Below are 15161 nucleotides of genomic sequence, written 5' to 3'. Positions count from 1 at the left end.
GGGGCATAGAAAGGGATTGGGCTGACTATTCTTGTGGGGGGAAGGGGTGTGGGGGATGCAGGAAGAGACTGGACAAAAATCATGCACCTATGCATGAGGACAATGGTGGGGGGGTAAAGGTGGAGGGTGGGGTGGGAACTGGGTGGAGGGAAGCTATGGGGGGGAGGGGAAGAGGAACAACTGTAATAATCTGAACAATAAAGATTTAATTTTAAAAAAAGTACTGCAAATGGTATATCAGTAGAAACATTTACCCTAATGAGAATTATGTAATGCATTTTAATTTATATATGTCTTTAAATGCTTATGTAAGCATTATAAAATCAATTTTTCATGTGACATTGTTGAGATTGTATAAGACAATTTTGTGAGCACTAATAAAAATAATAATGTCCTTTGAAATGGTTCTTTGGGTTCTCAAGTTGTGTGTGTGTGGTGGGGGGGGGGTGCATATTTCCACAAGAATTATTTTTCAAAATTACACAGAGATAATAAAAAGTATTTTACACGTGCTTTACATATGTTTACAAATGCTTTAACATTTTGTTGACTAAAATGGTCATCTTACCATCTGAAGTTCACCTATCTTGGTGTAACACAATGCTCTGTTATAAAATGCTACATAACTGTTTTTGTCCATGTTGATAGCGGTAGTTAAATCTGCAATCGCTAGCTTATAAGTCTGCAAAGGAAAAAATAATTAGGTGAGAAGGGTTAGTCATAATGGACTGACATTTAATTGTAAAAGAAATTATTGATTCTATCAGAGTTTTTGGAACACTCTGTGCAGCATCTGTGATATTAAGACAATCAAGCTCATCTTTCACCAAGTTAATTAAGAAAATCTCTTGGTAGGAATTATTATTATAGTTTCTGTTACTTGCAAATAAAATTAAATATATAAAGAATTTTAATTTAGATGATTATCTTATTGCCAATGTTGAGAAAATTACACTTCTTATTGGTAAAAGACAAGCAAGCCATATTCCTCCAGCAAACATTCACCAGAGCTTGCCTGCTTCTGTCATTCATACTGTCAGATCCCATAACCGTCATGTTTTCTACCTACAGTCTCTTTTGCTTCCTCTTTGATGCTTCTCTGATACCTTGTGTCATCCATTTCTATAGATAGTAATTTTCATGGATTAATACAAAATACAAGGTCTTAGCTTTGCTTTAGCAGCGGTTCTCAACCTGTGGGTAGCGACCCCTTTGGAGGCCGAATGACCCTTTCACAGGGGTCGCCTAAGACCATCCTGCATCTCAGATATTTACATTATAATTCATAACAGTAGCAACATTACCGTTATGAAGTAGCAACAAAAATAATTTTATGGTTGGGTCACAACATGAGGAACCGTATTTAAAGGGCCAGAAGGTTGAGAACCACTGCTTTAAGGTATTATTTGCAAAATATTTCATATGAAATAGCTACAAAAAAGGTTCAGAACAGAAAAGTTGGAAAAATAAAGTATTCCATGAAGTATCAGATATCAGTGCTGCTGTTCACACCTTTTGATCTACTAACTTCTCTTTAGGAATCAACTATATATTCAAGCAATGACTGTGTTCTCAGTGTGTATACTAGTAACTGTATTGTGTAAAATAGTGAAAAAATTAAAAACTCAAATTTCCAACAATCAAGCGGTAAAAAATAAACTATGATAGAATATTATTCAGTCATTAAATATGGTATCTTTAAAGGTTAAGTGTGAGAAAAAAGGCACAACACAAATTAAATAAGTAGCATAATCCCACTGTGGAAAATATATACCATATATTATTAGAAAAAAAAAGACAATGCAACTGCTGCAGTTTGGTTTCCTGTTACAAACAGGAAAGCTGCCCGAGGTTCCCATCCCACTTCACCTCTGACTTACTCCCCACCCTCACTGTAGCCCCTTCTCACCCCACAACAAAGTTACCACAGAAGGTCCCCTTTGTATAGAATATTTATTTTGAAGTTCTATTTTAATAGTATTTATTTTAGAAAGTCTACTATTGTAAGAGTTCTTTTTGTGAAGAAAAAACAAGTTAGAACTGAATGTACTGATTTAGAAAATATATATAAATATATATTGTTAAATATAAAAAAAAAGACAATGCAAATACAACAAATGCTCTCAGAAATTTTCAGTTGATGGTGAGATAATAGGTGACTTTAGTCTTCTTTATTCCCTTTGTATTTTCCAAATTCTTTACAATGAATAATATATGACTTTCTAAATAATGTGCCACTTAAAATGTAAATGTCCAAAAAAAAACCCCACTATTTTGTAAGCCTTTTGAAGTACCCTGAAAGTGTAAGGTGTTCCATGCAGCTCTGCCCTTAACACTATGGCGATTCTTCTCTCACAGATTAAAGCAGGAGGTGTGTCCCTACTGGCATCCAAGCATCACCCACTCTAAATTTTCTGTAAACAAGACAGGAAATCACCGACCCTGTTGTGGTACTTCAGAACGCCTCTGTAGATGTAAGCCCGCACACTCTGAGGGTAAATGTTGATGGCCTCGTTACAATTCAAGATTGCTTTGGAGTATCTGCCTTTCAAACCATAGAAGGCCACTCGGTTTAAATATGCCTTTTCAGAGAAAGATAAGAGGAAAACAGGAATGTGTGTTATAGTCAAAGCATTAATTATACCAAAGGATATGATAGTTTGGACAAATCTATGTCACCCAAAGATGTAATAAAATGTAGTATTTTTTCCAAACATACAGAATAATTGAAATAGTACAACGAACATCCATATATCTGCCACCTAGATTAGATAATTATTAATATATTTGCAATATTTATTGTACCTACTTTTCCCTGAACTGTAAAAAAATATGTTGTAGACATTATAACAATTCACCGCAGGTCTCCAGTATGCATCTCCTATGAAGAAGACATTCTTTTTGTACAATCACACTACCATAATATATCTAAGAACATAGTATTTCCCTAGAAACATCTAATATTTGATCCATATTTAACATTTATAGACTTTTAAAATCAGGATTCAATAAAACTTCACCTATTGAATTTGTGTTATCTCTTTAGTCTCTTAAAAGTAAGAAATAAATGTGACAGCAAAACAAGAAGTAAATAAAATTAATAACATAGTATATAAAAATATAAATAGATACATTAAAATATTAACAATATTTATATACATCACAATTTATAAGACACATATATAATATTCCTGTTGGAGGTAATATTTTTAGTTCAAAGAGAAATACAGATATATGCATTATTAAAATAATTATATGAAAAGTAGGTATAAGTAATCAATTGTTGCTAATAACAATGACATATGAAGGATTTAATAGTTTTAGCAAATCTATAACATAATCTCTAAATCACCAGAAGTGTTCATTTAAATACCTCATAATGTTTTGGATTGAGGGTAATTGCACGATTAAAATCCAGGATTGAGCTATCCTTGTGAAGTTTTACTTTACAAAGCCCTCGTTGATGGAAGCCTTCTGCAAAACTGGGATTTATTTTCACAGCTTTGGTAAAAGACTCAAAAGCCTAGAAGAGTATATTGTTATAAAGCAAATGGTTTAATGAGCACAATTTATTAATTTATAATGCTAATAATTACAGTATATAGCTGTTGTTGAAAGTTTTCCATCTTTTCTGATCATTTTAAATACATTTTCCCCAGTGAAATTTGTGGAGCAAACAAAAGTAATATTTATTAATAAGTCAGGTTTAGTATTATAACTTATTAGCCCCTTATTCCCAGATTAATGTCTGTACAGTCCAAGTTGTTAGATTTCAGTAATTTTGTGTGTAATTTTAATCATTATTCTTCACATTGTGTTCCTTCAAAGAAATCACAACCAGCACATTTGTCTTCCAAGGGGCCCAAACATTTCATAGCAGATGCATAGCTATGAAATTTCAGAATGATAGAACCCCAAAATTTTCCCCAACATTGTAGAGCAAAGTTAGTTTTAATGCTGGCTGAACAAAAGGGTTAAAAACATGGAAAAGATTTGTAATCAATCTTATACTTATTAGAATTTCTTAAGAACAACTAATCAAGTGCAACTCTGTTTCAAAGTTTGAGATGCAAGTTTTAGACACTGTCCACTCCTCAGAATAAAAGGATAGGAATGGTGTGTGTATATAAAGATACAGTTGTGAAATATTCAACATTAGCCTTTAGAAAATAACAATAATTTTACATATTGGACAATTGTGAAATGGAGGCTTCTGTAAAATAGCCAAATATTGAATAAGTATGTAAATACTGACTCAACTGGTTTTCAAAAATAATCTGGCTATTTAAATAACCAGTTTCAATCTTTGAATTTTTAGTCATCATTAAGAGAAATCAGTGTGCTAATCATTTCCACTTAGTCTACATTAGAATGAATCACTCAATTTAAAGTACTTAAATTTAATAGGTAAATTTATATTAATGTAATGAAATTATTTTGCTATAATAATTTCTTACAGTTAGGTTGTTTTGGTGAAAAACATACCTTAGTCTTTACAATACTATTGACAAATAAGCATCAAATAAAACATGTTGGGTAAATAAAACAATGCAGTAGTATTGTAGGATACATATTGTCTGTAACAAGCCACACCTTATAAGAAGCATTGGTCTACTCTGTACTGGTCACTTCCTATAGAAGTAACCTTCTGAAATAGAACTAAATGCAAGCATTTTCTAAAATCACAAGTAACCTAAGTTGCTAAATATACAAAATACCATTTGGAAGTTGCCTTCATCCATGTAACAAAGACCCAAGTTATACAGACAGTCCACTGTCGCCTCTACGGCATGTGGTCCTCTCTCAGAATGAGAACAGATATCCAACGCCTTTTTAAACAGCTTCACAGCTTCCTACAGGGTAAAGAGAGAGGGGCTGAGAACCTTTCTTTCTGCTGTTTACTTACCAAGACAACCTTAATGTTAAAAGGAATCCTGAACACATAGCCCTACTCACGTACAGATCTTGTCCGTACACAGTGAGAAGACCATTGCCTACCTGATCGCAGCACATCCCACGAGGTGCCGATCCTAGAGCCAGTGCTTAAGCAGGCTATCCATGAGGACTTTTGGAACTACGCTTTCTAAATTCTAAAGATTATTTTCTTGTAGTCTTAAATCATATTTAAACTTGTAGACTGGTTTATGACCAATTTCCTATAATTTTCCTGAAAGGAATACTGGGCAGCTTTTAGGTAGTAGAAAATCTCCAATGATAATATCTGATGTGGTTTTACTCAGCCTTTGTTTTGTCCTGCTGTGCTGTTAATAGAGTTCCCCTGACACCAGAAAATAAACCCACATCAAAAATCACCCATTTAAACTATTTAATCAAAATACTTGAAAGGCATTAATGAAAAAAATTCACATTTTCAGATAGAAATGCCTTTTCAAAATGAGCGAACTGAAGTACATCTTAGAAACCAAAAATCCTGTGACCCTTTAGCCCATTTTCTTAATTCTATTACATTGCAAAAGAAACAGTGAGATTTAACTTGGGTAGGCTAAGTGTCGATTTAAAAAATTTAGCATTTTCTCCACATGTTTATATCCCACCGCAGCATCCATCTTTCCATCCCCACTCTCAACATTTGACCTGGACATAAGAAAAATCATCACCTCAATTTCCCTCCTTTTAACTTTTCATATCTATTCCTTCCTCCGTTTCCATCTCTTTCTCTCCTGTCTTCAAATGGTTTCCTTTCTTTATCTTTTCAGAGCTAACTCAAGCTGTGCCCTACACCCCATTGCCTGACCTGAGTACAACCTGTAATGTCGTTCCTCTTTTGGATCTCTGCCCCTTCACTGTCTCTGTGAGTCCATAAAGTCTTTCCTCTCATTTAAATGTAAAACAATACATATTCACTTCCTCCTGCTTTCTCCTCTAGCTGATGTCCATCACTCTCTCATTGCTCTGAAAAGTCTTTTCAATACCTCTTAGGTGCTTGCAGGTAAGGCATATTTATTTACATTCTGAAAACAGCACTACAGCTGCTGTGTAGATGAACACTTGGAAGGGTGCAACACTGTTGTTATAACTCAAGCAAAGTAACACCTAAAGCTGGGCATTGGGGGATAAATGGGGAACCTAGAAGGGAAGAAAGCATAGACTGTCCGCAGATGCGGCCCTGCAGCCAGAAGCTCAGGGGAGAAAGCTGGTGGTAGCAGGCACTTCCGTCAGCAGGAGGAACAGAGAGCTGCAGAAGGGCACCCCTGCAGGGTGAAATTCAAACTTCAAGAGGCCAGAGAATAGTATCCAAGTCATGCCCATGAGCAGTGAGAGTGAACAGTGTTCACAGAGTGAACAGACTCCCAAAACTCACCTCCCATTGTCCTTGGAATTGGCTCCAGGAGCATATTATCTGTAACCTGAGAACTGTTGCAGTAGAATTGCTGTTTCCCTCTGTGACTGGTCCCTGGGGGGAGGAGGGGGTGTTGGGGCAGAACCCATGGAGGTCAGGGGTGGGCAAAACAAACCTCACTCCCAAGCAGCTGTGGATACTGTCCTATGGAAGCCTCCAAGGCTCAAATCTGGGAGAGCACAGAGATAAAAAATCTTGCAATTCAGTGCCATCTACTTGAATAGTAGAAAGACCTCTTTAGAGATAAATGCAAAAACAAAGGAGGACAGCAAATAAATGAAGAACCACAGTAATGACGATGACCAGAAAGAAAATAAAAAATCCCCAGAAAGCACAACTGAACACATGGAATTATGTGACATAAAGAAAATAAAAAAATCCTCAGAAAGCAGACTTGATATAATTCCATACGTCCAGACTTCAAGACTGCAGTTCTGAAAATACTCTAAGAGGTGCAAGAAAATACTGACAGGCAATTCAGTACACTCAGAAAACAAATCAATAAACAAAACGAGTATTTCACCAAGGAAAATGAAACTTTAAAAAAGAATCATTCAGAAATCCTGGAAATGAAACATGCAACTAAAGAGGTTAAGAGTAAACTGTTGAGCATAGAAAACAGAACCAAACAGAGGAAAGAGCTAGTGATATCAGAGCTATGAATCAAGAAATGATGCAGAGGGAAAAAGAGAGAGACCTGAGAATAAAGAAAAATGAAAGCTCTATGAGACCTCTCTGACTCCATCAGCAAAAGTAATGTCAGAATCACAGGCATGTGGAGGAGGAAGAGAGGCAGCATGGAATGGAGAGTCTAATAAAACAAATAGTGGATGAGAACTTCCCAACTCTATGAAAAGAACTAGATCCTTGAATCCAAGAAGAAAACAGAACACCTAGTTACCTCAATCCAAAGAGACCCCCTCCAAGGCACTTGATAATGAAGCTCTCAAAAATTAATGACAAAGAAAAAAATTCACAAAGCAGCCAGGGTAAAAAAGGAAGTGACTTACAAAGGAAACCCCATCAGAATTTCATCTGATTTCCTAGTGGAAACTCTACAAGCCAGAAGACAGTAGAAACAAATATTCAAACGTCTAAAAGACAGAAATTACCAGCTATAAATACTACATCCAGCAAAATTATCCTTTAAATATGAAGGAGAAATAAAGATGTCCCCACACATATAGAAGCTGAGGGATTTTATCACTAAAAAACCTCCACTGCAGGAAATATTCAAGAGAGTTATTCTATCTGAAACTAAGAATATAAGGTCACAACACTACGAGGGAGATCACAAAAAAAAAAAACTTACGGCATAAACAGAGATAATTTATGACAACAAAAACATACAAGATGCACTCAAAAGGGAAAAAAAACTACAGTATATGCAACTTTATTTCTTATAAACCTAATGTCAACCACACACAAAAGTCCCTAGTCCAGGACATAGTGCTTAAAAAAAGAGAAAACAGAAGAGAGATGTATGGAATACCACCCAACAGAAACAGCAGACGTAAACATAAAAGAAAAGAAACAACGGAAGCACAGAGCTACCAGAAAACAAAAGATAAAATGGAGATAGGAAATCCTCATACATCAATAAGTACCCTAACTGTAAGTGGTCTGAATGCACCAATAAAGAGACACAGAGTAGCAGAGTGGATTTAAAAAACAAAACCCAACCATATGCTGCCTATAAGGGAAACATTTAAGCAGCAAAGAAAAAGATAGATTCAAAGTAAAAGGCTGGAAAATAATTCTCCAAGCAAATAACATCCACAAAAAAAGCAGGTGTAGCCATATTTATATCTGACAAAATAGATCTCAGGATAACAAGAGACAAATACGGACACTTTATAATGACAAAGGGGACACTACATCAAGAATACATAACACTTCTTAACCAGGGAGCACCGAAATATATAAAATGACTACTCACAGAAATACAGGGAGAAACAGATCAAAACACAATCATAGTTGGGGACATTCATACTCCATTGACAGGTCTAGACAGATCAACCAAACAAAAAATCTATAAAGAAATATTGGCCTTAAATGACACACTAGACCAAATGAACAAAATTGACATTTACAGAACATTACATCCCAGAACATCAGATTACACATTCTTCTCCAGTGCACATGGAACATCTCAAGAATAGACCATCTGTTGGGTCACAGAACTAACATCAACAAATTCAAAGATTGAAATTATACCAAGCATATTTTCTGTCCACAATGCATTGACATTACAAATCCACTACAAAAAGGAAGTAAAGAAACCCACAAATATGTGGAGATTGAACAACATACTACTAAAAAATGACTGCATCAAAGAATACATAAAAGATGACATCAAGAGATACATAGAGACAAATGAGAATGATAACACAACATATCAAAACCCCTGGGATGCAGCTAAAGAAGTAATAAGAGGGAAATTTATATCATTACAGGCTTAGCTTAAGATGCAAGAGAAATCCCAAGTAAACAACCTAACATTACATCTTAAAGTACTAGAAAAAGGAGAACAAAAGCAACCCAAAGTCAGCAGAAGAAAGGAAATAATAAAAATTAGAGCAGAATTAAATGAAATAGAGAACAAAAAGACTATACCAAAAAAAACAATATAACGAAGAGCTGGTTCTTGAAAAGATTAATAAAATTGACAAAATCCTGGCCAGATTCACTAAGGAAAAAAGGGAAAAGATCCATGTAAACAAAACCAGAAATGAGAGAGAAGTCACCACAGACATCACAGATATAAAAAGGATCATACTAGAATATTATGAAAGACTTTATGCCATCACGTTCAATAACCTAAAAGAAATGGGTGCACCTAAAAATATATGACCTTCCTAGACTAAATCATGAAGAACTGGAAAATCTAAATAGACCAATCAGCAGTGAGAAAATTGAAACAACCATCAAAAACCTCCCCAAAACACAAAAATCCAGGACAAGATGGCTTTACCAGTGAATTATACAAAACATTCAAAGAAAAATTAAAACCTATACTTTTCAAACTCTTCCAAAAATTGAGGAAGATGCAATACTTCTTAACACATTCTATGAGGCCAATATAACCCTGATACCAACACCTGGCAAAGATAACACAAAAAAATAAAACTACATACCAATATCTCTTTTGACTACAGATGCAAAAATCCTAAACAAAATACTAGCAAATCAAATACAACAGTACATCCAAAAAATAATATATCACAAGCAAGTGGGATTCATTGTAGGGGCACAAAGATGGTTTAATATTTGCACATCAATCAACATAATACACACTAATCAAAGAAAGGATAAAAATCATATTATCTTATCAACTAGAGGCCCTTTGCAGGAAGATTCCTGCAAGAATAGGGCTTCCTGAGACCACAGTGAAGCAGAGAAGGGAACAAAGCCCATCAAGGCAGGCTTTGCTCCCTTCTCCACTGCCTCGCTCCCTCCTTTCACCGTGTAGCTCTCGGCTCCCTCCCTTCTCTGCCACCTGGGCTCTCTCCCTTCTCCACCGCTTTGCTCCCTCGCCCAGATCCCCCTGACAGTGTCAGGTGCTACTGGCCCTGCCTCGCTGGGTCAGGGATCCGGGGCCCGGATCCCCCGGGCAGCAACGGGCGCTACCGGCCCCGCCTTGCCGGGTCGGGGATCTGGATCCCGGGTCCCGTGGGCAGCATCGCACGCTGCCAGCTCCACCTCATTGGGTCAGGGATCCGGGTCCTGGGTCCCGTGGGCAGCGTTGCGCGCTGCTGGCCCCGCCTGCAGTTTGCAAATTAGCCGCCATCTTTGTTGGCAATTAATTTGCATATCATGCTGATTAGCCAATGGGAGGTGTAGCAAAGGTACGGTCAATTACCATGTCTGTCTATTATTAGATAGGATAGGTGCAGAAAAAACATTGATAAGATACAACATCCATTTATGATTAAAACACTCAATAAAATAGGAATAGAAGTACCTCAGTATAATAAAGGTCATATATGATAAAACCTCAGCTAATATACTCAATGGCGAAAACTGAAAGCTTTTCCCCTAAGATCAGGAACAAGACAAGAATGTCTATTCTCACCACGCTTATTCAACATAGTGCTGGTAGTTTTAGCCAGAGCAATAAGGCAAGAGAAAGAAATAAAGGCATTCAAATAGGGAAGGAAGAAGTCAAACTGTCACTTTTTGTGGGTGATTCTGTATATAGAAGACCCTAAAGACTTCAGGAAAAACGAATAGAAACAATAAACAAATACAGTCAAGTAGCAGGATACAAAATCAATGTACAAAAATCCATTGCCTTCCTGCATACTAACGACAAAACTTCAGAACAAAGAAATTTAAAAAAAAATTCTTTTGCAATTGCAACCAAAAGAATAAAACACATAAAAATAAACTTAACAAAGAATGTGAAAGACCTATATACTAAAAATTACAAAGGATTATTAATAGAGATTGAAAAAGATACAACAAAATGGAAAAAATATCCTGTATTCATGAATTGTGAGCATCAACATAGTTAAAATGGTCATAGTACCAAACAGATTTAATGCAATCCCCATCAAAATCCCAAAGCCATTTTTAAAGAAATAGAACAAGAAATCATCAGATTTGTATGGAACCACAGAAGACCTCAAATAGCCAAAGTAAACCTGAGAAAAAAAGAACAAAGTTGGAGGTATCATGCTACCTGACTTCAAATTATACTACAGAGTTATTATAATCAAAACATCATGGTATTGTCAGAAAAAAAGATACACAGATCATTGAAGTAAAATAGAGAGCCCAGCTATAAAATCACACGTATATGGACAGATAATTGACAAAGGACCCAGAAACACTTAATGGAGTAAAGATAGTCTCTTCAATAAATGGTGCTTTAAAAACTGGAAAGCCACATGCAAACAAATGAAACTGGATGACACTTGTCCCCATTTACAAAAATCAATTCAAAATGGATCAGAGACCTATATGTAAGACTCAAAACAATAAGTTACATAGAAGAAAATATAGGTACCAAATTTATGGACTTGGGTCATAGGGAACATTTTATGAACTTGACCCCAAAGGCAAGGGAAGTAAAGGAAAAAATTAATGAATGGGATTATATCAAACTAAAAGATTCTGCACAGCAAGAGAAACTGGCAAAACAAAGAGGCAGCCAACCAAATGGGAGTTGATATCTGCAAATAGTACCTCCGACAAAGGTTCAACAAGACAAGCAATAACAGTGTTGGAGAGGTTGTGGGGAAAAGGGAACCCTCATTCGCTGCTGGTGGGAATGCAGATTGGTACAACCACTATGGAAAGGGGTCTGGCAATTCCTCAAAAAATTAAGAACAGAGCTTCCATATGACCCAGCAATCCCACTCTTGGGTATATATTGGAAAAGTCAAAATCATGTATTCACAAAGATATATCCACCCCCATGTTCATCACAGCACTATTCATGGTGGCCGAGACATGGAAACAACCAAAGTGTCCCATGATAGAGGGCTGGATAAAGAAGATGTGGTTCATATCCACAAGGAATACTCCTCAGCCATAAGAAAGGATTAAATTGCACCATTTGCAACAACATGGATGGACCTTGAGAACATTATGCTAAGTGAAATAAGAACCATATGATTTCATTCATATGTGGGATATAAACCTGAAACTGATGAACACAAACAGCAGTGTCGTGGTTGTCAGAGGGTAGGGGTGGGGAGTGAAGGGGGTCCTAATACAAGGTGACAAAAGATCTGACTTTGGGTGGTGGGCACAAGGTGCAGTATACCAATTTTCTAACATAGAAACCCACACAGGAAACCTATATGTTCATGTTGACCAATATTATCCCAATCAATTTAATAAATAAAATAAAAGTAAATAAAATAAAATAAATATGTTCTGACTAGAGTGATGACCATAAAAATCAAGAGAGGAAGTAGAGTTGAGAGATACTTAGAATATAGAACCAAGAGAACATCACTATTGATAGCATATGCTCTATCCACTGAAGCAATCAAAGGTTACCCCAGTTTTCTAGCAGAGCAATGAGGGCATGAGTGGAGATTAAAGTTAATATAGTAGCATTTCTGAAAGGAATCAATATCATAAAGGTGTCACCTCTCCCTGAAATATTCTAGAGATTCAATAAAATTAAATCAGAATTCCAAAGGAATTTTTAATGGATCTTGACAAGCTCAATTTAAAATGTATATGAAGAAGTAAAGGCCCAATAACAACCAGAAATTGCCTGGAGAACACTGTGTAGGCACCTGTTCTACCAGATATCAAGAATTACAATAAAGCTATAGTGATTAAGACATCATACTCTTGGGACAGTAATTGAAAAATTGACCCAAGGAACAAAATAGAGATAGAGATATCAAAATCAGATCCATGCAAATATAAAAACGTAATATGATAGATGTTGTACTTTGGATCTTTGGGTTAAAGAGAACATTTCAATAAATGATAATGATATACAAATATCTATATGGTAAAAATGAAATTTTATCCTGTCTCATACTCAAAATACATATTTAAGGTAAAGTCTTAAATGGAAAAAGTAAAACTTATAAACTTTTAGAAGGAAATATAGGACTATCTTTATGACCTTGAAGTAGGGAAGAAATTTCTAAACAATATTTTTAAAAGTCATGACAACAAAATAAAACATAGATATATTCAACCACATTAAAATTAAGAACTTTTTGCCAAAAGGCATGATGAAATAAATAAATAAATAAATAAGGAGCTCACTGTTGGAGTCCCCGTCAGGGCACATGCCCAGGTTGTGGGCACGATTCCCAATAGGTGTGCAGGAAGCAGCCAGTCGATCGATGATTCTCTCTCATTATTGATGTTTCTATCTCTCTCTCCCTCTGCCTTCCTCTATGAAATAAATAAATAAATAAATAAATAAATAAATAAATAAATAAATAAGACAGCCACAAATTGCAAGAAGATATGTATCAAACATATAGCCAACCAAGAATTAATAAAAGAATTTAGTTTTAAAATGCTTAAAATTGATAGGAAAAAGATAAAAATTGTGTATAGGAAATTGATAGACTAGGAAATATGAGTGCCTAATAAACATATATAAAGAAGTTAAATCTGTGCTCAAACTAAGGAATGTGAATTAAGACCACAAGGAGTGGTCTTTCTCCTCCAAACTGACAAAAAATAAAACATGACAACACCAATTATTATAGAAGATATAGATTAGCAGGACGTTCATACTGCAGGTGGGAGAATAAGTTGATACAATCCTACGGAACAATGTATCATTAGCTTGAAAGGTAGGCATTCACATTCTCTACACACCAACAACTCCACTCCTGGGAAGTCCTAGGAAACTATTCCACGTGTTAACAGAAGACAGGAAAAGAATATTTTTAGTAACCCTACTTTTTTATTGTTGTTGTTAATCCTAACCAAAGATTTTTTCTATTGATTTTTAGAGAGAGTGGAAGGGAGGAGGAGAGACAAACATTGATATGAGACACAGCTATTGGTTGCCTCCTGCAGGTGCCCCAACCAGGGCCCTGTAAGAGCCAGGAACCACATACGCGTGCCCTTGACTGGAATCAAACCTGGAACCTTTCAGTCCTAGGACCTGTGCTCTATCTACTGAGCCAAACTGGCTAGGGGAGCCCTACTCTGAAGATGGGGAAAAATAATAAAAAGAAACAACCTAAATGTTAATTAACAAAAGAATCAATAAATAAATGATATAATTTAGTTTTATAAAAAGATATGCAAGCAGTCATTCTAAGCAAAATATTAAAATTCCATTAATAGACTTAGTAAGCTTACTCAAGATTTTGTACCTTGGTTCTCTTGGCCTTCATTTGGGTTTTTGCTAATAGAATAATTATGTTGATCTCAGGCTTATTCAAAGTGGCCCCATCCAACACCTGAATGGCCTTGTCATGGTTTTCACAAAATGAATAAATGAGTGCTTGCTGTATAGGACTCATCTCAATGAGACCTAAAATAAAAGGAAAGCTTATCAATACTTTGCCAAGTATCTGGGATTTAGAATACATGTAATATTTTAATCAATGATCTATATTTTAATATGAGTTAACAAATCAATATGATACTAAAATCTATTTACTATCAACAAACAATAAGACATTCCAACACAAACAAAAAAAAAATAAAAGTGTAAGCCTGGTATTTCCTATAATAACTTCTCTCACAAAATTCACTGTTTTGAAGCATTTTACTAATTGATTATGTACAAATGAAATGGAACTTTTAAAGTTTCAAAAATCTAACTTGGATTTTCAAGTGAACCCTTCAAGCTATCTATGCATAGCTTTTGAAAATACCATAAAAATTTTAAAGAAGCATTTACTTTTAAGTTAAGGCAATTATAATTTTGCATTAATTATATTTACCTTTGTTCATTTCTGCTACTTGGTAAATAGTGAACTTTGCAAGATCATAACATTTCATCCTAAGAAGATATTGTCCTCTGGAAGAAATAATGCCTTTTTAATTCTATGAAGTTAAAAAGAATTTTTCCACAACAAAGTTTCTTATAACAAGTTACTTGTAATTATATTAATTATAACACATTTGTGTATACTTAAATATGTATGATAAAAAACATTGTGAAAATTATAAACATTTTATGTTGTCTAAATGAACCAATTAGTTTGGAGATGTGATGAGAAAGCAATTTAGGAAATATGAAGGTGAAAGAAGAAAAACCTCAAATCTTTTTGCAATTACTGTATTTAAAATGTTAAACTATGTTGCTAAAAAATTAATAAAATAAATAAACACAGCTCAAGGTACAGAA

General features: G+C 35.1%; 1 protein-coding gene across 1 annotated transcript in view; it reads right to left on the bottom strand.

Annotated features, from left to right (window-relative positions):
- Positions 1-14764, bottom strand: part of TTC6 (tetratricopeptide repeat domain 6) — a 47937-nt gene extending 33173 nt beyond the window's left edge. Inside the window, exons 1-6 of the mRNA XM_015570204.1 lie at positions 14755-14764; positions 14179-14339; positions 4719-4853; positions 3374-3523; positions 2442-2582; positions 569-682 (exon numbers count right to left, since the gene is read on the bottom strand). Coding sequence (XP_015425690.1) covers positions 569-682; positions 2442-2582; positions 3374-3523; positions 4719-4853; positions 14179-14339; positions 14755-14764 — 711 coding nt within the window. The remainder of the gene's footprint in view (positions 1-568; positions 683-2441; positions 2583-3373; positions 3524-4718; positions 4854-14178; positions 14340-14754) is intronic.
- Between the last annotated feature and the right edge of the window lie 397 nt (positions 14765-15161).

Source organism: Myotis davidii, unplaced genomic scaffold, assembly GCF_000327345.1.
Source record: "Myotis davidii unplaced genomic scaffold, ASM32734v1 scaffold304, whole genome shotgun sequence".
Classification (NCBI taxonomy): Eukaryota; Metazoa; Chordata; class Mammalia; order Chiroptera; family Vespertilionidae; genus Myotis; species Myotis davidii.
Note: the sequence above shows the minus strand (reverse complement) of the source record. Positions and strands in the feature narration are given on the sequence as shown.